The following is a 24905-nucleotide window of genomic DNA, read 5'->3' as shown; positions in this document are numbered from 1 at the left end:
ATGCTTCCGTCATGCAGTCTGGAGCAACGGAAGCTCTGATCATGAATAAAATATAAATTACATCACATCCCCTCACAAAACCATGTCCTACTAGCTATGCCATTGTTTAATTCCATGATACTTTTCTGGGTTAAAATATCCGTGCATTTAGCTGGGGACCACCTGGAACCCCATCACAGTAATTTAGCTGGGGACCACCTGGAACCCCATCACAGTCATTTAGCTGGGGACCACCTGGAACCCCATCACAGTCATTTAGCTGGGGACCACCTGGAACCCCATCACAGTAATTTAGCTGGGGACCACCTGGAACCCCATCAAGGACAACTGGTTGAAAACCGCTGCTCTACCGTACATAACTACCTGGCTCTCATCCAGTACACACACACACACACACACACACACACACACACACACACACACACACACACACACACACACACACACGGCACAGAGAAAACACACGCACACAATTCTGGGTGAAGCGTGTTGTTGAACGAGTCATTTCGGCGTGGACATGTTCTCTGAGAGAGAGAGTGTGTATATCCATCCAGTAGAGAGAGAGAGCGTGTATATCAGAGAGAGAGCGTGTATATCAGAGAGAGAGCGTGTATATCAGAGAGAGAGCGTGTATATCAGAGAGAGAGCGTGTATATCAGAGAGAGAGTGTGTATATCAGAGAGTGTGTATATCAGAGAGAGAGCGTGTATATCAGAGAGAGAGTGTGTATATCAGAGAGAGAGCGTGTATATCAGAGAGAGAGTGTGTATATCAGAGAGAGAGTGTGTATATCAGAGAGAGAGAGCGTGTATATCAGAGAGAGAGAGCGTGTATATCCATCCAGTTGAGTGAATGGAAGACAGATCGCTCTCAGAGGGAGACAGACAGAGATAAGACGGATTGGCTGACTGACGAGTTGGCTGGCTTCCTTTCACCCCACTGTTGCCGTACACGGGCAGGCGGGCGGGTGGACAGGCAGGCAGGCAGGCAGACAGGCAGGCAGGCAGGCAGGCAGGCAGGCAATCAGGCAGGCAGGCAGGCAGGCAGGCAGGCTACTGTATATTGATATTTAGTCGACTAAAACTAGACAAACACTAAGGGCCAGATTCACAACGGAAATATATGACCAGGTGTAAATGAAATGCGTAATGATAGCGTATTAATCCGTCCGATTAAGCTCACGAGTCATTCACCAAAGGTGGCGTAATGACTTAATTTGTGCGGATCGCCCGTGTATCTCATTTCGCCTCTTTCCCAAGCAATTCGCCTGGTGTCGCCTGGTATAATTGAACATCCACGCCCATTCCACACCATATAAGGCAACAGGAAATATCTTTCCTCGGGTGAAAAACGTCATCACAGCCTGCACAATGCACATGATCTGCTCATCTCTGAGCTTACAACGGTGAACGCGGTGGTCTGCGATGCACCGCACTGCATGAACTGGTAGAGCGGTGGTCTGCGATGCACCACACTGCATGAACTGGTAGATCGGTGGTCTGTGATGCACCACTGCATGAACTGGTAGAGCGGTGGTCTGCGATGCACCACTGCATGAACTGGTAGAGCGGTGGTCTGCGATGCACCACTGCATGAACTGGTAGAGCGGTGGTCTGCGATGCACCACTGCATGAACTGGTAGATCAGCTTATTTTGACAGAAGCAATGTCAACTGACTGAACGTTTAAAAAGTATATATATTATAAAAGCCCTTTCTATTGAACAATTGCACACTCGCCTTTGCAAAGGTAAAAAGGTTGTCCGATTATTATTTTTTAATCAGAACTGCATTGATTAATGGCCCTGGGGGGGTAAGACTGTCCTTTGGATTACTATCATATTTTATTGTTGTATAGGCTATATCTGAATCATGCCTATGGGGAATTAATTTGTTCTGGACACTATAGCTTAATTGTAACGGATCACCAGCTGATTTTGACAGGCAGGTCTCTCGGACAGATCTTCAAGCAAACATCGAGTTATATATATAATTATAAACGAAACGGACGGAAGCACCGCATACAAACTTGTCAACTTGCAAACTTATTTTGGCACGCGATTGCTTCACTCCTTGCTGAACGTCAGAACATTAATAAGTTAACTGATGTTAATAAAGTTACTTCCACGATAATGAGAAAGAAGTTAATTTGTACAGTTCAACCACACGACCAAATGCTATATTAAAACTCGGCAATGATAAAAGCCCTTTCTACTGATGAATTGTGCACTGCAATTGCAAAGGTAAAATTAAAATCCGATAATTTTCATTAGGCCTATTTGATTTATTGATTACTGGGGTGGGGTGATTGATTCCCTGCACTGCCCCACTACATCGGATTTAGAAAGCAAATGGAATAATGGAGGACACAGGATAGATTTCCCGGACCAGTTTTGCCTTTTTTTTTTTTTACATGAGGGATTAATCCGTTTTTGGACGGCGGAAAAGCTAGATTGTATCCGATCCAACTATAGCTGTTTCCTCATCAAGGTAAGAGTTATTAGGCTATTCTGTGTATGGCGTCTATGTGATCAATATATTATAAATGAATACCACGATGCAAATGGAGGCAGATAGATGCTCATGCAGCAAAGGCACATATATTTAAATCATTATGTGAAACTTGAATTGGCTGCAGTCTGTCAACATGCTGAGCGACCTAATAATTCAGCTCTGAATGCAACTACATAGCCTACAAAATATATACAAATACAAACCAGTGGAATTTCCATCAGCATAAAAGCTAAGCAGTTGATACATTTTCTTCTTTTATGTATGTGTGTGTTGACAAATGCTGGGCACGTACATATCTTTTTTGAGGTTTGGGGACTATTAATTGATTCAGCATAAAGACTAAAGCCTTCTAAATAAATATACGCATGCCTTGATCACTAGTACACCACCCTCCAAGCTGACTTGGATCTGAGTGGACCAACGTCCGTCAACTCAAGTCCGTCCGTCCGTCCGTTCAAGTTCTTGAATTCCACACGTAACGTGGTAATCCTTGTAAATGTCCGTAAACTCACGATATGAGCGTAAACGCTGTTGTGAATTTGGCCATAAATCTTTCCAAAATGTGAGTAAAACTAAATGAAAACTATTCAAGAGACTATGACTACAACTAAAATCAAAAGTATAAATCCTTCCTCCTCTGGAAGGAATCTATTACCTTCCCTCCAGAGCGAGAGAGAGAGAGGGGGGCACACAGCTCTATATCAGTGCCGATCGCCCGCTGAGTCCTCGACTCCTCCCTACTCGCCCGGCTTATTTCCAACTCATTTCAGATCCATTTCATATTGGAGAAGCAAGCGGTGCTTTTCATTACACTCTCTGACAGCTGACTGAGTGATAGGCTGGGAACAGGCTCGTGTGCGTGCGTGTGTGTGTGTGCGCGTGTGCGTGTGCGTATGCGAGAGAGAGAGAGAGAGAGAGAGAGAGAGAGAGAGAGAGAGAGAGAGAGAGAGAGAGAGAGAGAGAGAGAGAGAGAGAGAGAGAGAGAGAGAGAGAGAGAGAGAGAGAGAGAGAGAGAGAGAGAGAGAGAGAGAGAGAGAGAGAGAGAGAGAGACGCACAGAGAATGCACAACATCACCTGACAGCCAGGGTTGATTTTGTTTTGACATCACATTTTGATTTAGTTTTAGTCATAATTAGTTTTAGTCTTTTGATTAAAATTCCATTTAGTTTGGGTCACATTTTAGTCACCTGAAAAGTTTAGTTTTTAATGTAGTTTTAGTTGATTAAATACCATAAGATTTTAGTCACCTGAATCTACAGTTGATTTAGACGAGTATTATGCATTTTGGCGGTGCCTAATGTCATAATGACCGATTTTACACTTTGTTGTACGTAGAAAATAACACTACAACCTCAGAACGTGACGCACTGCGACACGTTGTGAGCTTGTAGATCTGCTATTTTCAGAGCTGGATCTCTTCTCCACTAGTCCTTCCCTAACATTTAGTTCTACTGGATCTCTTCTCCACTAGTCCCTCCCTAACATTTAGTTCTACTGGATCTCTTCTCCACTAGTCCCTCCTAACATTTAGTTCTACTGGAGCTCTTCTCCACTAGTCCCTCCCTGACATTTAGTTCTACTGGATCTCTTCTCCACTAGTCCCTCCTAACATTTAGTTCTACTGGATCTCTTCTCCACTAGTCCGTCCCTGACATTTAGTTCTACTGGATCTCTTCTCCACTAGTCCCTCCTAACATTTAGTTCTACTGGATCTCTTCTCCACTAGTCCCTCCCTGGCATTTAGTTCTACTGGATCTCTTCTCCACTAGTCCCTCCTAACATTTAGTTCTACTGGATCTCTTCTCCACTAGTCCCTCCTAACATTTAGTTCTACTGGATCTCTTCTCCACTAGTCCCTCCCTAACATTTAGTTCTACTGGATCTCTTCTCCACTAGTCCCTCCCTGACATTTAGTTCTACTGGATCTCTTCTCCACTAGTCCCTCCCTGACATTTAGTTCTACTGGATCTCTTCTCCACTAGTCCCTCCCTAACATTTAGTTCTACTGAATCTCTTCTCCACTAGTCCCTCCCTGACATTTAGTTCTACTGGATCTCTTCTCCACTAGTCACTCCCTGACATTTAGTTCTACTGGATCTCTTCTCCACTAGTCCCTCCCTAACATTTAGTTCTACTGGATCTCTTCTCCACTAGTCCCCCCTAACATTTAGTTCTACTGGAGCTCTTCTCCACTAGTCCCTCCCTGACATTTAGTTCTACTGGATCTCTTCTCCACTAGTCCCTCCTAACATTTAGTTCTACTGGATCTCTTCTCCACTAGTCCGTCCCTGACATTTCGTTCTACTGGATCTCTTCTCCACTAGTCCCTCCTAACATTTAGTTCTACTGGATCTCTTCTCCACTAGTCCCTCCCTGACATTTAGTTCTACTGGATCTCTTCTCCACTAGTCCCTCCTAACATTTAGTTCTACTGGATCTCTTCTCCACTAGTCCTTCCCTAACATTTAGTTCTACTGGATCTCTTCTCCACTAGTCCCTCCCTGACATTTAGTTCTACTGGATCTCTTCTCCACTAGTCCCTCCCTGACATTTAGTTATACTGGATCTCTTCTCCACTAGTCCCTCCCTAACATTTAGTTCTACTGAATCTCTTCTCCACTAGTCCCTCCCTGACATTTAGTTCTACTGGATCTCTTCTCCACTAGTCCCTCCCTGACATTTAGTTCTACTGGATCTCTTCTCCACTAGTCCGTCCCTGACATTTAGTTCTACTGGATCTCTTCTCCACTAGTCCCTCCTAACATTTAGTTCTACTGGATCTCTTCTCCACTAGTCCCTCCCTGACATTTAGTTCTACTGGATCTCTTCTCCCCTAGTCCCTCCCTGACATTTAGTTCTACTGGATCTCTTCTCCACTAGTCCCTCCCTAACATTTAGTTCTACTGAATCTCTTCTCCACTAGTACCTCCCTGACATTTAGTTCTACTGGATCTCTTCTCCACTAGTCCCTCCCTGACATTTAGTTCTACTGGATCTCTTCTCCACTAGTCCCTCCCTAACATTTAGTTCTACTGGATCTCTTATCCACTAGTCCCTCCCTAACATTTAGTTCTACTGGATCTCTTCTCCACTAGTCCCTCCCTAACATTTAGTTCTACTGGATCTCTTCTCCACTAGTCCCTCCCTAACATTTAGTTCTACTGGATCTCTTCTCCACTAGTCCCTCCCTGACATTTAGTTCAATGTTGTATTTCTCATTTATATGACTATTTCCTATTTCCACACCGTATATCATTTTCTGTGTTATTCATTATCGTCAACCAACAGGCATAATTGGCAGTTAGTTCTGCATTCACTACTGTTTCACTATAAATGTAATGTTCTGCATTCACTGCTCGCGAGGTGTGAATAAAAAAGAAAGGTACTTAATTGCTTTTCTGTCTCCTTTTCTCTCCCTCTCTCTCTTCCTCTCTCTCTCTCTCGCTCTATCTCTCTCTCTCTCTCTCTCTTCCTCTCTCTCTGTCTCTGTCTCTCTCTCTCTCTGTCTCTCTCTCTCAGGTGGTGAAGTTGAAAGGTCAGGTTCTGTCTGTGATGTTCAGGTTTCGTATGAAGAACAGAGAGTGGATGCTGATCAGAACCAGTAGTTTCACCTTCCAGAACCCGTACTCTGACGAGATCGAGTACATCATCTGTACCAACACCAACGTCAAGTATGTTTACGCACGCACGCACGCACGCACGCACGCACACGCACACACACGCACACACTGTAGCATATGGGTTGTCAAAGTGTGTCCCATGATGTCCATGGGGTGCCGATCAGAATACTTTGGTAATATATTTTATTTCATATTACAGTATATTATAATATTTTTCACTTCAGTTTAACAACTTTGCAAAACCTTATCTGAGTTCAGTTGTACTCATTATCCAATCATGCATTCATTCATTCAAAGCTTTATTTATTCTCGAAAGACATTGAGGTCATCCTCATTTGCAGTGTCGTCGAGATACACATAATACAACATGTCAAAGCAATAAACAGTTGCAGACACTTGGGGGTAAGTCTGTAATCAAAGATTTAAATTGACCGTATGTAATGGGAGAGCAGATCTTTAATTTAAGCTGTAGGTCATTCTACGTGGTTGGGGCACTAAAACAAAAGGCTGTTTTCCCCACCTCTGTGTTTACATTTGGGACCCTTAGTGTGAGCCAGTGACTGGAGCGTGTCCTATATGTTACAGGATTCCAATCCAGCAGAGCTTTAATATACAACGGTAAAGTTCCATCAATTGCTTTAAAAATAAACAGATACCAGTTTGTTTCGCCTGTCGGCCAAGGAAGTCCAGCCCACTCTGTCATAATGGATGCAGTGATGAGTTCTGTAAGATATAAATGGCAGAGCAGAGGGATGAACTGCATCCAAGGGCTTGAGGAAAGAAGGAGCAGAAAGAATAACCCTTTTCCTACATGGAGTTGGGAAACTAGCTCTGTTCGGTAAAAAAGGCAACGTTTTTGTCTTAGTTAGCGTTGCACCAGTTTGCCCCTCCAGACACCATGTGACTCATCCCCCCCTGAATAATTAATACAACCTCCGCTGGCATAATATTTACTCAAACAGTCTCTACACACTGGAAGCAATGTCCGTTACGGCCAACACACACACACACACACACACACACACACACACACACGCACCATAATATTTGGCTACTTTTATTGACGTGCGTGTTGTTAACAAGCTGTTAAGAAGGAGGCAGTTGGAAAGGTGCCAGTTTTAATTCCCCCGTGTGTTCCTCCTGGAAGACTATCTGCTGCTTGTCTGCTTTCTGGTCCCTGCCGTGCCCCGTGGCACCTGCTGGTCTGGAAGACTCTGTCTGCTGCTTGTCTGCTTTCTGGTCCCTGCGGTGCCCCGTAGTACCTGCTGGTCTGGAAGACTCTGTCTGCTGCTTGTCTGCTTTCTGGTCCCTGCCGTGCCCCGTAGTACCTGCTGGTCTGGAAGACTCTGTCTGCTGCTTGTCTGCTTTCTGGTCCCTGCCGTGCCCCGTAGTACCTGCTGGTCCACACCAGTGTTGATTTCCTCGACTAAAACTATGACGAAAAATGTCCGTCAACTAGGCCTACCGTTTTTCACTCAAGAAAACTAAATGGAAACTAAATGAAAACTAAGATATGATGACTAAAAGTAAGACTAAATATATTGACAATTTCGTCAACAAATAAAAACTAGACTAAAATGTTAGGAAGGGACTAGTGGACAAGAGATCCAGTAAAAGTCATTATACACTTGGTTGCATGCTGGAAATAGCCGATCTACAAGTGTAAAATCAGTCAATACGACGGCATCATGCCCGCCAAAATAAATTTTAGTCGTCTAAATCAACTGTAGATTTAGTCAACTAAAACTAGACACAACACTAAAACATTCCAGGTGATTAAAATGTGACTAAAACTAAATGAAAACTATTCAAGAGACTATGACTAAAACTAAAATCTAAATTTGCTGCCAAAATCAACACTGGTCCACGCATGGACCCAGGGCTGTGCGTAGAGCACTGAGGGGGCAGGGGCTCAAACCCCAGAAAAGGGCACATGTGTGTGAACATAGCGTGTGTGAACATAGCGTGTGCACATACGTAGCGCGTAGCATGTGCGCATAGTGCGTAGCGTGTGCACATACGTAGAGCGTAGCGTGTGCGCATAGCGCGTAGCGTGCGCCAATTTCTGGGGGTTGGTGTTTTCGTCGAGTCCGTCCCTCGTGCCATGTCATGTCAGTAAAATAAGCAATACGTTCTCATTAGTCTGAAACTAAAACTGACAGATGGCAGCCAGCACATTAAAAAGTATAATTATAAATAATAATTGTCATAGTGGAATTATCATTACTTGTCAAATGTTCGTCTTGAAGGGCCAATGGGCCTTATTGGCCCCCCACATAAGCCCTTATTGGCCCCCCACATAAGCCCTTATTGGCCCCCCACATAAGCCCTTACTGGCCCCCCACATAAGCCCTTATTGGCCCCCCACATAAGCCCCACATTCTTTTTTTTCCATTATGATTTTTTTCACGAAACGAAACGGTACACGTTATCTATGGAGTCTTTTATCTGGCCACACCCACCATGTGGCCACACCCACCATGTGGCCACACCCACCAGTTAAGTATACCTGGTGTTCAGGTTGGCAGTGAACCTGGACTGAAGCCACACCCCCACAGCTGTTAAAGGGGGAGTGGTTAGGGGAGGGGATGATATTGTGATGTCACTAAAGTTGTGTATTTCGATTGAGCCTTTTGACTCAAAGCGTTTAGGAAGAAACCAAACAGGCTACACAAGGAAGACATTTTTCAATATTCTAACCACACCTGGCGGTCTATTAGAGTAATGTTAACTCCATAGACACATACAAAACACCTGGGGGTCTAGAGTAATGTTAACTCCATAGACACATACAAAACACCTGGGGGTCTATTAGAGTAATGTTAACTCCATAGACACATACAAAACACCTGGGGGTCTATTAGAGTAATGTTAACTCCATAGACACATACAAAACACCTGGGGGTCTATTAGAGTAATGTTAACTCCATAGACACATACAAAACACCTGGGGGTCTATTAGAGTAATGTTAACTCCATAGACACGTACAAAACACCCTGGCGGTCTATTAGAGTAATGTTAACTCCATAGACACGTACAAAACACCTGGGGGTCTATTAGAGTAATGTTAACTCCATAGACACATACAAAACACCTGGGGGTCTATTAGAGTAATGTTAACTCCATAGACACATACAAAACACCTGGGGGTCTATTAGAGTAATGTTAACTCCATAGACACATACAAAACACCTGGGGGTCTATTAGAGTAATGTTAACTCCATAGACACATACAAAACACCTGGGGGTCTATTAGAGTAATGTTAACTCCATAGACACATACAAAACACCTGGGGGTCTATTAGAGTAATGTTAACTCCATAGACACATACAAAACAAAAACACATACAAAACAGAAAAAGTACAAAAATAACGGCACTCCATCTTTTAAGTATACAGTATACTGATAAAAAAAATAGCTGCAATAGAACTGAATGTTGTTGCTATTTGTGAACAATTCAGAAGATTTTTGAAAACCTTTTGAAGGACACGCATATTTTGAAGCTTTAGTTTTTAAATTGGACATCAGTAAGTAAAGTACAATGCATTACATGCCGATGTGCCCAACAACAGCAGTGGCAGGTGCTAAGCAGTAGGGGGCAGTGACGTCACTGTAGGTCTTGTCATCTTGCCCGTGCAGAGATGATATGGGTTGTTGAGTTGAGGCCGGGCGACGGCGCAGCGCGGTGCGCCACAGCTTCTCGACTCTGCACTGATCGGCATCAATATAATAGAGGTTCTCTCTTGTTGAACCGTTGGACAAACCGTTGGATGCCTCTCGTTGAACCGTTGGATGCCTCTCCAAAACAAACATTCCTCTCTCACGCTCCGGAACATCGGTGCAGTTCTGTGTTTCATTTGATTTGGACGCTCAAATAGTTCTTGTTGCACACACCCAGTGGTGGAAAGTATCCAAGTACATTTACCTAAAGTAAAGTGGAGTATTTCCAATTTCCAGTACGTTTACTACTAACCCACTGCATCTCAGAGACACATCCTGTACTTTTACTACTAACCCACTGCATCTCAGAGACACATACTGTACTTTTACTACTAACCCACTGCATCTCAGAAAACAGAGCCCTGTTTACAATTCGGCCATTTGAAAATAGCAGATCTACAAGCTGACAATGTGTCGCTTGTAGATCGGCTATTTTCAAAATATTTAGTTTGTACATTTTATACATTTAAACACTTAAAATGGGACATTCTGCATAATGTGTACTTTCTACTTTTGGTACTTTAAGTACATTTTGACGCCAATACTTTTATACTTTTAGTCAAGTACATTTAGAATTCCAGACTTTTACTTGTAACGGAGTACATAGCAGTATTGATACTTTTACTTAAATAAACCATTTGAGTACTTTTTCCACATGTTTTTATGCGAGTGGAAAGCAGTATTTGTCGTGTTTTCCGATCAAGGCTCCTGGCATAACGCTAATAGCAGGATCAGATAAGCTGAGTAAACATGTGGATGCGTTTTGTGTTTATAGACCTTAAGTCTTCCAATATGATCATCCTAGTGTGTAAGACATGCAGTGTCAGGGTTGATTTGGACGGAAAATCTTGATCTGGTTTTTAGTCTTTTGAAAAGAATTCGACTTAGTTTTAGTTATATTTTAGTCATCTGAAGTGTCTTAGTTGTTGTCTAGTTTTAGCCATTTTAGACTAAATCTACAGTTGATTTAGTCGACTAAAATGTATTTTGGCCATTGAGTTTGTGTGCCGAAAATAGCATTTTCATTTTCGGACCTCAACACCCGAACGCAACCAAACATAAAATGACTTGTCTTTTAGTTCTACTGGATCTCTTCTCCACTATAGTCCCTCCCTAACATTTAGTTCTACTGGATCTCTTCTCCACTAGTCCCTCCCTAACATTTAGTTCTACTGGATCTCTTCTCCACTAGTCCCTCCCTAACATTTAGTTCTACTGGATCTCTTCTCCACTAGTCCCTCCCTAACATTTAGTTCTACTGGATCTCTTCTCCACTAGTCCCTCCCTAACATTTAGTTCTACTGGATCTCTTCTCCACTAGTCCCTCCCTAACATTTAGTTCTACTGGATCTCTTCTCCACTAGTCCCTCCCTAACATTTAGTTCTACTGGATCTCTTCTCCACTAGTCCCTCCCTAACATTTCTACTGGATCTCTTCTCCACTAGTCCCTCCCTAACATTTAGTTCTACTGGATCTCTTCTCCACTAGTCCCTCCCTAACATTTAGTTCTACTGGATCTCTTCTCCACTAGTCCCTCCCTAACATTTAGTTCTACTGGATCTCTTCTCCACTAGTCCCTCCCTAACATTTAGTTCTACTGGATCTCTTCTCCACTAGTCCCTCCCTAACATTTAGTTCTACTGGATCTCTTCTCCACTAGTCCCTCCCTAACATTTAGTTCTACTGGATCTCTTCTCCACTAGTCCCTCCCTAACATTTCTACTGGATCTCTTCTCCACTAGTCCCTCCCTAACATTTAGTTCTACTGGATCTCTTCTCCACTAGTCCCTCCCTAACATTTAGTTCTACTGGATCTCTTCTCCACTAGTCCCTCCCTAACATTTCTACTGGATCTCTTATCCACTAGTCCCTCCCTAACATTTAGTTCTACTGAATCTCTTCTCCACTAGTCCCTCCCTAACATTTAGTTCTACTGGATCTCTTCTCCACTAGTCCCTCCCTAACATTTCTACTGGATCTCTTATCCACTAGTCCCTCCCTAACATTTAGTTCTACTGGATCTCTTCTCCACTAGTCCCTCCCTAACATTTAGTTCTACTGGATCTCTTCTCCACTAGTCCCTCCCTAACATTTAGTTCTACTGGATCTCTTCTCCACTAGTCCCTCCCTAACATTTAGTTCTACTGGATCTCTTCTCCACTAGTCCCTCCCTAACATTTAGTTCTACTGGATCTCTTCTCCACTAGTCCCTCCCTAACATTTAGTTCTACTGGATCTCTTCTCCACTAGTCCCTCCCTAACATTTAGTTCTACTGGATCTCTTCTCCACTAGTCCCTCCCTAACATTTAGTTCTACTGGATCTCTTCTCCAATAGTCCCTCCCTAACATTTAGTTCTACTGGATCTCTTCTCCACTAGTCCCTCCCTAACATTTAGTGCTACTGGATCTCTTCTCTACTAGTCCCTCCCTAACATTTAGTTCTACTGGATCTCTTCTCCACTAGTCCCTCCCTAACATTTAGTTCTACTGGATCTCTTCTCCACTAGTCCCTCCCTAACATTTAGTTCTACTGGATCTCTTCTCCACTAGTCCCTCCCTAACATTTCTACTGGATCTCTTCTCCACTAGTCCCTCCCTAACATTTCGTTCTACTGGATCTCTTCTCCACTAGTCCCTCCCTAACATTTCTACTGGATCTCTTCTCCACTAGTCCCTCCCTGACAGTTAGTTCTACTGGATCTCTTCTCCACTAGTCCCTCCCTAACATTTAGTTCTACTGGATCTCTTCTCCACTAGTCCCTCACTAACATTTAGTTCTACTGGATCTCTTCTCCACTAGTCCCTCCCTAACATTTCTACTGGATCTCTTCTCCACTAGTCCCTCCCTGACATTTAGTTCTACTGGATCTCTACTCCACTAGTCCCTCTAACATTTTAGTCTGGTTTTTATTGTTGACAAAATTGACAATATATTTAGTCTTAGTTTTAGTCATCATAGCTTAATTTCTATCTAGTTTTTATTGAGTTTTCGTCAGTGAAAAAAGGTAGGACGATTGTTTTATTGTCATACAGTAGTTTCAGTCGATACGAAATTTACACTGAAGCCTGTGTACATGTGTGTGTTTTGTGCGGGCGCTGTGCGTGCGTGAGTGTGCGCCTGTGTGCGTGCGCGTGTGCAAGTTGTATCCGGTCGAGGCGAGTGAGCCGAGAGCTGAAAAACTGTAGATTTATGAGGTCACAACAAAAGAAATTAGATCCCATTTATCAGACCAACACAGAGTTATGAAGCTGAGGGCTGTGTTGTGTTCATCACAGCACGACGTGCGTGCGTGTGCATGTGTGCGTGCGTGTGTGCTATTAAGTTAAGACATAAATCAATGCTGCTGAAGAATGGGGGCAAAACGGACCCACTGAGAGAGACTCCCAGAATGAAACCTCATTTATGTACCGTATTTTATTTCTTTATTTTTTAACCCACGGTTTTGTAACCCATTTTTCTCATCCGGTGCCAATTGTCTACGCTGTAATCCTGGGCGTTAAACTCTCCCTCTGCCAACCTGGGGAGAGAAAGGGAGTGACCTCATGCTTCCTTCAATGCATGAGGAGTGAGCATGCCTCTTCTTTTTCAGCTGACAGAGGGGAGGAGTTTCCCTGACAGAGGGGAGGAGTTTCCCCGGTTGGACGTACTGTAGCGCATCAGCTGACAGAGGGGAGGAGTTTCCCTGACAGAGGGGAGGAGTTTCCCCGGCTGACAGAGGGGAGGAGCTTCCCCGGCTGACAGAGGGGAGGAGTTTCCCCGGCTGACAGAGGGGAGGAGTTTCCCCGGCTGACAGAGGGAAGGAGTTTCCCTGACAGAGGGGAGGAGTTTCCCTGACAGAGGGGAGGAGTTTCCCTGGCTGGACATGGAATGAACACATTACATTACGTTGCACCACTGCTGCAGACTGCCCTGAAATAGCACCGTTTTTTTCCCCTTTGGCTTCCTCTCCACACGGACCTGCTTTTATTTACATGCACAATACTGGCAGATGTTTCTGCGTACGTGTGTGTGTGTGCGTGCGTGCGCGTGCGGGAGCTAGCGGTCCCTAGTGTGCTCTGTTGCTTACCTGTGAGTGCACTTGTTTTTCCTGTGTCTGGAGTTACATTTAGTTGTTATTGTTGACACACTGCAGTCGGTTGTTGTGACGAGATGCAGAGGTTTGCTCCACATCACCATCCGGTTCAATTTCCTGTTTCTCGTTCCTATCCTGTGTCTGTAAGACACAGAGGATGGAATGGAATGGTAACATGGCTGCCAAGTGGTACAGTTCACCCATTTAGACCTGAGGTCGATTCTACAAAAGTCTTCTAAATCCTGACAGTTTTCTGAAAAAGCTCATGTTTCTATGTCAGTGGTTCTCAAACTATTTCATGTCAAGGACCCCCCGAATTTTCTGCATATGGCCGCAGACCCCCATCTGAAAATATGTTGTTCCAGGGACCCCCCCCCCCCCCCCCCCCCCCAGAAGCAAATATTTTAAGTTAAAAACGTTCGCTGTTATACAATATATATTCAAAGATTTTATATATTTTTTACGGGGGCCCGTTTCGAATTGCAGCCGTCCGTAGGTGCCCTTTGAGAGCGGTTTTGAAGGAGTCAAGGGATTCGCATGTCTTAATGACTGTTGGTAGGGCATTCCACATTTTGTGGCATAGGAGCGAAGATTAGCCTCTAGGATGGAACCTAGGTAGGTAATTTCATCTTTTCGTGTGATAATACTGTCTTCAAAACTGAAGTTTTGAAAACTGGAGTTTTGAAGACCTGCAGAGGTCTGTCGTTTTTATTGTTGACAAGATATATATATATTTAGTCTTAGTTTTAATCATCATAGCTTTTTTTTTGTTTTTGTCAGTGAAAAAAGGTAGTGGACGATTGTTTTATTGTCATAGTTTCAGTCGACCCGAAATTTACACTGAAGCCAGTGTGCATGTGTGTGTTTTGTGCAGGCGTTGTGCGTGCGTGCGTGCGCCCGTGTGCGTGCGTGTGCATTGTGGAAGTTGTATAGCTGAAAAACAGTAGATTTATGAGGTCACAACAAAAGTCGTTCAGGGCTTCTAGGATTCCAGGCGGAGTTTTGAAAACCTGCAGAGGTCTGTCTGTGTGAGAGAGAGAGAGAGAGAGAGAGAGAGAGAGAGAGAGAGAGAGAGAGAGAGAGAGTCCGTATGTTGGTTGCCATGGTTATAAACCTCCTTATGACTACTATGTGTGTCAAAATGAGAACAGTGCTGCAGTACAAGGGGCACGGTGGCGGCTTCGCCAAGGCGGCTGGAGCAGAAAGAACAGATTACAACCGCTACAATATTGAATATGAGGATTTGCATGGGCCTCTGAGTCTGGGTACAGGCACAGACCATGGAGAGGAGAATTAAATATGTTTTAGTCTATTTCCGAGCCATTTTTTTCTGCCGGTTTTGTGTGATGCTGAGCGTTGCAGAGGTGCTGCCGTGCGCTGCGCTTGGCCCCGGGAGTCGTGTTACTGTGGAAACTTTGAGCTCTGGCTCCAAACATCTTAACATTCTTTACACAGTTCACATAAAGTCCTGCAGCGTGAGCGTGTTTGGGGCTTACCCATAGATTAAAGTTCTCAGTCGCCACGACTCATTTCGGTCACTTGGATTCCATAGAAGTCAGCATGTCTTCTATATGGAAGCGTGTTGCGCAGCGAAAGTAGCCGATCTACAAGCTCTCAATGTGCTCACTTGTAGATGACCTATTTGAGATTATCCAACTAGCAATAGAATGTTAAATCTTCCTGAAAATCCTAATGATCTCATAAAATATATATTTCATAAAAGCAAAGGTTAAAAAGCCTTCAACTGGGTGGCTGTATGGCTGTAGGCCTGTATGGCTCTGACGAGCCGAAATCATTTCGGCACTACAGCGCCGAAACAGCGGTAAAATAGGAGTATGAATCGGCCCTAAGAATTGATTATGAAACACAGTGCTAGTGGGAGGGGAATGCTTTCACGCTGTTTCACAAATCCACTTTGCCTACCAACATTTTCCATCCATATTTGATTTAGCCTTGATCCATGCTTACCACTCCAGGTGGTGTGTGTGTGTGTGTGTGTGTGTGTGTGTGTGTGTGTGTGTGTGTGTGTGTGTGTGTGTGTGTGTGTGTGTGTGTGTGTGTGTGTGTGTGTGTGTGTGTGTGTGTGTGTGTGTGTGTGTGTGTGTGTGTGTGTGTGTGTGTGTGTGTGTGTGTGTGTGTGTGTGTGTGTGTGCGTGCTTCCTGTTCTTTCGTGCGTGCGTGCGTGCGTGCGTGCGTGCGTGCGTGCGTGCGTGCGTGTGTGTGAGAGAGACACGTGAGCATACAAAGTCAATGCAAAGACGAGAAGTTGCGCGAACGCCGCAAATGGTTGCGGCGCGACCTGGCACAGCACAAACGGGACGGGACGATCCGAGGCGAATATTTAAATTCAAGTCTGAACGCACATTAAGTCTCCTAGTGTCTCTCTGTCTCTCTCTCTCTCTCTCTCCTTCCTGTTCTTTCTTGTATGTAGTCTGGCATCTTCTGAATGACCCGCATCAGAGAAAAGGAATGAGAGAGAGAGAGATGGTCATCAGAGAAAAGGAATGAGAGAGAGAGAGATGGTCATGGCCACTTAATACTTGGAGAGATCTGTTGGCTAATAGTGGCTCTGAGAGCGTGGTAATATCACCCCGTCTGACCGTCTATTCATGAAGCAGGTCATCTTGGTTCAGAAAGCTCAGAGGAAATCCACTGGCGAGCCTTTGAAAATAAGTGGCTGTTTTTTAAGCTGGATTCTGCACAGCGCATTCTGTGTACCAGCGACTTAAGAAAAGGGAACGGATGCAATTGGGGAACATATCACGGTTGCCAAGCTACCAATGGTCCGTAACCTCGGAGAAAAGTCTGCTGGAAGGCGTTTAGAAGTAGAAAACAACTGCTCCTCGTGAGAATTAATTGAGAGCATATTTACTATGAAGGAAATACCACGCATATGTACACTGCATCTGTCCACAATAGTTACACAGCATCTGTTCACAATAGTTACACTGCATATGTACACGCCATCTGTTCACAATAGTTACACTTGTTATTTAATTTGTTTAATCATTGACAGATTATTCGGGTCACCCCTGAAAACACAGGACATGATGTTAAATCCAAAGTGCCTATTTTACCATCTTCCATTGACAGGCGGATATAAAAATGAACACAAAAAATATCCTATACATACTATACACCGAATGAAAGCCCTGAATGTCTGCTTTCACGAGGAAAAAAGGTACACATTGATCCCATCTACCGTTCGTCAGTAATTGGCTTTTTAATTCAGCTTGCGCCCACCAAAAATGGTGAGAGAGAAGACATAATGTATGAAACACGTTGTTCAGGTCCATAAAAAAATAAGGCCTATAGCGATATATAAATAGTAAATACTATATACCTTATGAAAGAACAGACTCTCTGCTTTCATTTGGGCCAATTAGGGGTTGAGTGTCTTCTCAGGGACACTTGGCACATCGCTGAGGGCTGGAATTGTCGGACAGACTCACTCCCAATCTTCCGCCGTAGTCTGAAAACCCACCTCTTCATCCAGGCTAAGACTCCATCTTAGCCTGTAGCACTTGCCCTAGCATCAACGACCTACAGACGTATGCAAAGGCTCAACTTGTGTAACTTAGATAACATTTTATGTAGACATAGTATACTGTATAGTTTATATCCCACTATTAGGTCCTTAGCATACGTATGATTATTGATGACTATTTCTATGTATTTGATGTATTACCAATGCCATGTGTTGTTCTTGCTTCCTGTAAGAGGCTCTGGATTAAGAGCGTCTGATAAATGACTACATTGTAAATTGTGAATTGTCTGACATCATGTGGTGTTGTGTGTTCGAGAGGGTCCAGGGTGTAGTGTTGTGTGTTTATCCTATAGTCAGCTCCAGGCAGCAGCAGTAGTGTATGTGAAGTATGTAGTAATGTGTAGTGTTGTGTAGTGATGTGTAGTGTTGTGTAGTAATGTGTAGTAATGTGTAGTGTTGTGTGTTTCTCCTATAGGCAGCTCCAGCAGCAGCAGCAACAAGAACTGGAGGTCCACCAGAGAGATGGACTGACCGCCTACGACCTGTCCCAGGTAAACATAGGGTTAACTACGACCTGTCCCAGGTAAACATAGGGTTAACTACGACCTGTCCCAGGTAAACATAGGGTTAACTACGACCTGTCCCAGGTAAACATAGGATTAACTACGACCTGTCCCAGGTAAACATAGGGTTAACTACGACCTGTCCCAGGTAAACATAGGGTTAACTACGACCTGTCCCAGGTAAACAGTCCAGTGTTGAGTTTAACAGCACATTTATTCTTTTGTCATAGTCTTTTGAATACATTTTAGTCTAGTTTTATCATTTTAGTCAACTAAATCTACAGTTTATTTTAGTCTGCTAAATCTACAGTTTATTTTAGTCTGCTAAATCTACAATTGATTTTAGTCGACTAAATCTACAGTTGATTTTAGTCTGCTAATCTACAGTTGATTTTAGTCTGCTAAATCTACAGTTGATTTTAGTCGACTAAATCTACAGTTGATTTTAGTCTGCTAAATCTACAGTTGATTTTAGTTGATTTTAGTAATGCCCGATTTCACATTTGGTTGCATGCTGAATTTACAAGCGATGAGATTGTAGATCTGATACACTCGAGCCCAACCGAACATAAAATTTGTTCTACTGGATCTCTTCTCCACTACATTTTTGTCTCATTTTTATTTGTTGACGAAATTGTCAGTATATTTAGTCTCAGTTTTAGTCATCATAGCTTACTAGTGTTAATTTAGTTTTCGCCGGTGGAAAAATGTAGTCGACCAACATGTTTCCTCATCGCTAGCTGAGTGCTACATGCACGAGCAAAACCACCCAACTGCACTTCCAGCTTTGGCCAGTAGGGTAGCGCTCTGGGGGCGTGGTCTCACCCTGTGTCTCCGCCCCCCACTCATCCCATAGGTTCCAGTGACCGGTGTGGGCGGAGTCCACGAGGCAGGAAAGAGCATTGACAAGACAGAGGCGTTGTTCTCCCAGGAGAGAGACCCACGATTCGCTGACATGTACACAGGTACACACACACACACACACACACACACACACACACACACACACACACCTCTCAACACATAACATTGCACCATAGTTCAGAGTGTCCGTCTGTCTTCCAGGCTCTTGAGAAACCATCGTGTTTTGACAGTTGAGAAGTATAACGTTTTTTGCTTCGCTGATCTCGCTGTCATTTCCTCACTCTGTTTTTCTCTCTGTATCTCTCTATCTCCTCTCATCTCTATCATGATGATGATGATGATGGTGCGTGCGTGCGTGCGTGCGTGCGTGTGTGCGCGCGTGTGTGTGTGTGTAGCGGGGGATAAGAAGCTGATGGTTCCATCGTCCACGGCTGGCGGTCAGCAGCTCTACTCCCAGAGCTCTCCATTCCAACAGACACACTCGGGGAAAAGCTTCAGGTACACACCGACCCACCGCTGATTTAGTTTTAGTCATATTTTAGTCATCTAAATGTCTAGTTTCAGTCGACTAAATGTGACTCTCTTTGACTCTTTTATTTGATCCAAAATGAGTTCAAATAGAACAGGCACAGGCAGACTCTTCACACACTAGAGCATCTCTGAAATAAATGTCAGAGATGAAATCGACATGTAAATATGAAATAAATGCTTAAACATGTAGCTAGGTGTAATGTTAGAATCCACAGAAGTGAACCTTTCAAGCCTGTTTGGTCCGACATGCGTTGGTCCGACATGCGTTGGTTGTGCGTGCTGTTAGGGTTAGGGGTAGAGTGTCGGACTTCGTTCCGCGACTGATGTGTGTGTGTGTGTGTGTGTGTGTGTGTGCGTGTGCGTGTGCGCGTGTGCGTGTGCGTGTGCACGTTGCAGTTCTTCAGTGATTCATGTTCCCGGGGTGAACGACATCCAGCCGTCAGGCTCGACCAATCAGAATCTAGCCCAGATCTCCAGACAGCTCAACCCTGGTCAGGTGACCTGGTCTGGAAATAGACCACCGTTCTCTGGACAGGTAACACACACACACACACACACACACACACACACACACACACACACACACACACACACACACACACACACACACACACACACACACACACACACACACACACACACACACCTGTTCCAGTGGGTGTAGTGTAGTGGTCTGTTGACATCCAGCTGTGATTGGCTGTCGAGCACTTCCATGTGCATCGTTAACGAACTCAACCATGGCCCTGATTGTCATGGTTACCAGGGTAATGCTAGAGTGCACAGACTTTGCCCACGTTTCAAATTGATGGCATCACATAATGGATAGTCTCACTGGTGTGTGTGTGTGTGTGCGTGCGTGCGTGCGTGCGCCGTCCAGAAGCATGCTAAGGGCAGTGTGTTGAGCATATGGTTCTTAACAGGCTCATCCATCTTCTTTGGCCTGGTCCAAAACACACACATGCAAGCGCGCATGCACGCATGCACGCACACACACGCACACTGTTGCTATGCCAGCGATTACATTATATCAAACTAGATTCATATACCCTAAACATTGACCGCGAAATGCATAATCTTAACACTTAGCTTAATGTAAATCTAATTGTAACCGTTAAAAGTATTCATCAGGCAAATAAATCCTAATAAGAGCGAGGTTTATTTATATTTTATAGGGTATTATACTATATAATGTGCCACGTCTCTGCGTACTGTGTGTGCGTGTGTACGTGTGTGTACGGTTGTAATGCACGTAACGAGAACCGTTTGACCCACCGACTTCACATTCGACACACGCGTTCCACACCCCCACAGGGAGTGCAGTGCCAGGTATCGAGTCGGTCGGACCCACAGTTCTCCAGAACCACCACAAAAGGCTCTGGTCAGGCTCTGCCAGTGGGCTTAATGAGGCCAACTCCTTTCACATGGGCCAGGCTCTGCCAGTGGGCCTAATGAGGCCAACTCCTTTCACCTGTGCAATTTCCAGCCTCTGCCTCAGCCAATTGAGGCTCAACCAATCAGGCTCTGCCAGTGGACCGAATTGATTGCCAAGTACACTTTTCAGTTTGCAGTCCTCACACACAGGCACATACACAGATCTCCATGTGGGACACCGGCTGACAGTTAAAACGGGTGCATCGTTCCCAAGTAGGCCGGTGGCCGACTGTGACGGGCACGTACAGGTCTAGTGTCCTCTACTAAGAGTGACCTTTTCACCCATTTAGACCTGAGGCCAATTCTAAAAAAAAAAAGTCTTCTAAATCCTGACAGTTTTCTGAAATACCCTATGTTTCTATATCAGTGGTTCTCAACCTTTTTCATGTCAAGAACCCCTAGAATTATTCTGAAAATAATTATAGGCCCCCCCCCCCAGCAGCAGCAAAGATATGAGTTAAGCTCTGAAAGAATAGGCTATATATTCAAAGATTTGCACCACATTTTCACGATTTTTCGAAAATAGCAGATCTACAATCTGAATCAAGAATCAAGCATTCAACCAAGCTGTGTAATATGGGTTGATAACATCCATCCATGGTCTGGTATAGGAACATACTGGTGATTATGGGTTGATAACATCCAAAGCAGGTGTGTCTTTTCTCTCTCCAGTCCAGTAAAGCTGAGTCCAGTCCGTGTTTTGTCTTTTCTCCAGTCCAGTAATGCTTATTCCACTATGTGTCTTTTCTCTCTCCAGTCCAGTAAAGCTCAGTCCAGTCCGTTTGGCATCGGCTCCGCACACAGCTACCAGGCTGACCAATCGTCTTACAGCCCGCTGTCCTCCCCTGCCACTTCATCGCCCAGCGGCAACGCCTACTCAGGACTGACCAACCGCAGCACAGCTTTCGGTAAGGCCAATTTATCTCTGACCAACTCATAACTAATATGTGTTTTTAGATATTTTAGTATTTCAAAGTGTCCATGATGTCATGGACACGGGGCTCACTTACTTCCTGGACTACATGTTGTCTCTGTAAGACAGCCCTCCCCCCTATCCACAAGGAGGAGCAGTGGACCAAAGCATTAAGGGAATTGTAGTCCAGGAAGGAAGTGAGCCCAGTGTCCATGACATCATGGAGTCCATGGACACTTTGAAATACTGAAATATCTAAAAACACAAATTACCAACATAAAAACCCCAGGAAAGTGTTTCTTGTCTCTCAAACATCATTAAAATAAGATCTGGTTGCAAAAGGGGTGAAGTGGCCCTTTAAGGTCGATTTAACTCTATTTATGTTGTTGGTCCTTATGTTTTAATCACATGAACCCTGAGAGTGTACAAACGGAACCAAATGGACCCATCCACTAGCCTGCCTTTACTGGGCCAAACGTTTTGTGTAAATAGCTGATCTACAAGCTCACAACGGGAGGAGGGGGAGGAGGAGTGGGGGGAGGGCGCACCCTGTACTGTATGTGTGTTGATGACATGGGGAGGAGAGGAGGGAGGAGGAGGGGGGAGGAGGGAGGAGGGGGGAGGAGGAGAGGGGGGAGGGCGCACCCTGTACTGTATGTGTGTTGATGACATGGGGAGGAGAGGAGGAGGGAGGAGGGGGGAGGAGGGAGGAGGGGGGAGGGCGCACCCTGTACTGTATGTGCCGAAAGTTGGAAATTGGAGCTAATCTCACATTCCTGCTGCAGCAGTGGGTTTTAATTAACGTTCCGTGCATTTTCTCTCAGAGCCTGTCTGGGACGACACGCTTTTCTGCGCGCGCACACACACACACACACACACACACACACACACACACACACACACGGCTAAGCGTATACCGTGTAATATTCACACCGCGTAATCCATAAGTGAAGTTAACACGCTCCAGTGAACATTTCTTCCCCACATGTTATTATTCACATTACGCCTGACAAGCTGCTAATCTCCCAACACGCCTCGTACATACAGGTCACTCTCAACACGCCTCGTACATACATGTCACACTGTTCTCCCAACACGCCTCGTACATACATGTCACACTGTTCTCCCAACACGCCTCGTACATACATGTCACCCCCAACACGCCTTGTACATACATGTCACACTGTTCATGTCACTCCCAACACGCCTCGTACATACATGTCACACTGTTCTTCCAACACGCCTCGTACATACATGTCACACTGTTCATGTCACTCCCAACACGCCTCGTACATACATGTCACACTGTTCTCCCAACACGCCTCGTACATACATGTCACCCTGTTCTCCCAACACGCCTCGTACATACATGTCACACTGTTCTCCCAACACGCCTCGTACATACATATCACTCCCAACACGCCTCGTACATACATGTCACACTGTTCATGTCACTCCCAACACGCCTCGTACTATACATGTCACTCCCAACACGCCTCGTACTATACATGTCACTCCCAACACGCCTCGTACATACATGTCACACACGTTTTGGAGAGACGTGTGACGCGAACCTAATGCTAATGTAAAGTGATCTGAATAGAAACATGACAGGAAATGGTGATAGACTGCATACAGTATGACTAATAATATATATGTAATATTTATGACTAAGTAATATTATTGTAATATACGGGGTCAACACTAGATTGCTGAGTTAGTATTTATTGACAATAAATGATTTTATTCGACATGTGGAAAGATATTTAGCATTTGTTCACATTTAATGGAAGAGTGAAATTACTATATGCTATATTTCTTTGTACTGATACCTGAGTACATTTATTAGATTAAGTACTAGGCATGTAACGATATATTGTATATCGATATATATCGATATTATATCCCGACGATATGTATCGATTTATTCAAAATTAATATCGAAAAAAACTAGGTGGGCTAGTGTGTGATATGAAATGTGAGCTGTAATCATATTCCATCATATTCATGTGCTTTTGGAGAGAAAATGAGACAGACTCCATGCAGTCACTTTCAGTAGTAGAGGCCTGCAGAGGGGAGCTGTATGTGTCTGTGACACAGGTGATGGTCGTTATAGTCAAATAGGTCTACATCTATCCTAAGATGCCATCAAAGGAAAGAAGAAATGTTAACTCGAGCTAGGTTTAAACATGAAAGCATGTTTACAGTTGTTGCACAGAAATTAAGTAATTTGACATGAAAAGTAATGCTACTTTTGCAATGTAGTTAAATAAAAATTGTGAAAAAGCTTGGGGGGAAGATAAATAATTTAAAAAAAAATCGGTCATTTGTCTGGAAAATAATTGTGTTGAAAATATCGTGAAAAATCGTATCGTGAACCTCATATCGTGATACGTATCGTATCGTGAGTTGAGTGTATCGTTACATGCTTATTAAGTACTGATACCTGAGTACATTTATTAGATTATATTTATTTGTACCGATACCTGAGTACATTTAATTAGATTAAGTACTGATACCTGAGTACATTTATTAGATTAAGTACTGATACCTGAGTACATTTATTAGATTATATTTATTTGTACCGATACCTGAGTACATTTATTAGATTAAGTACTGATACCTGAGTACATTTATTAGATTAAGTACTGATACCTGAGTACATTTATTATATTAAGTACTGATACCTGAGTACATTTATTAGATTATATTTATTTGTACCGATACCTGAGTACATTTATTAGATTAAGTACTGATACCTGAGTACATTTATTAGATTAAGTACTGATACCTGAGTACATTTATTAGATTAATTACTGATACCTGAGTACATTTATTAGATTAAGTGATTGGGGCTCCCCTGGTAAGAGTGCATACCACATTACCACTAACATACCACCACCACATACCACTTCTACCTGTTGTTTGGTTAACGTCAGTATTACAAAGTTATATATATGTATATATAATATATAAATAAATAACATACCAATTCCATTTCCCCCCTGTTTCCCATTCCAAATGCATTTGCCTAATATGTAACTATTCTCAGCAATGGGACAATATATATATATTGGTGGATAGACCTGGTTGAGCTAGTCATTTTGAAGGTAGCTCTCAAGTCTAAAAAGTGTGGGCACCGTCGTGCGTCCCTGTCCAACCCTTGAAGCTGAGCGCCATGAAGGC

The 24905-nt window shown here is 43.8% G+C and overlaps 1 protein-coding gene across 2 annotated transcripts in view; it reads left to right on the top strand.

Moving 5' to 3' along the window:
• The window catches only part of arnt2 (aryl-hydrocarbon receptor nuclear translocator 2), an 88803-nt gene that overhangs the window by 53804 nt on the left and 10094 nt on the right, over window positions 1–24905 (top strand). For both annotated transcript variants that reach the window (XM_079496680.1, XM_079496679.1), the window contains exons 12-17: window positions 6033–6184; window positions 17893–17968; window positions 18837–18945; window positions 19240–19342; window positions 19772–19910; window positions 21564–21714. In XM_079496680.1, the coding sequence (XP_079352806.1) occupies window positions 6033–6184; window positions 17893–17968; window positions 18837–18945; window positions 19240–19342; window positions 19772–19910; window positions 21564–21714 (730 nt within the window). The remainder of the gene's footprint in view (window positions 1–6032; window positions 6185–17892; window positions 17969–18836; window positions 18946–19239; window positions 19343–19771; window positions 19911–21563; window positions 21715–24905) is intronic.

The sequence above is a fragment of the Electrona antarctica genome, assembly GCF_951216825.1.
Source record: "Electrona antarctica genome assembly, chromosome: 3".
NCBI classification, from domain to species: Eukaryota; Metazoa; Chordata; class Actinopteri; order Myctophiformes; family Myctophidae; genus Electrona; species Electrona antarctica.
The sequence above is the reverse complement of the archived record's forward strand: the minus strand, read 5'-3'. Positions and strand labels throughout refer to the sequence as shown.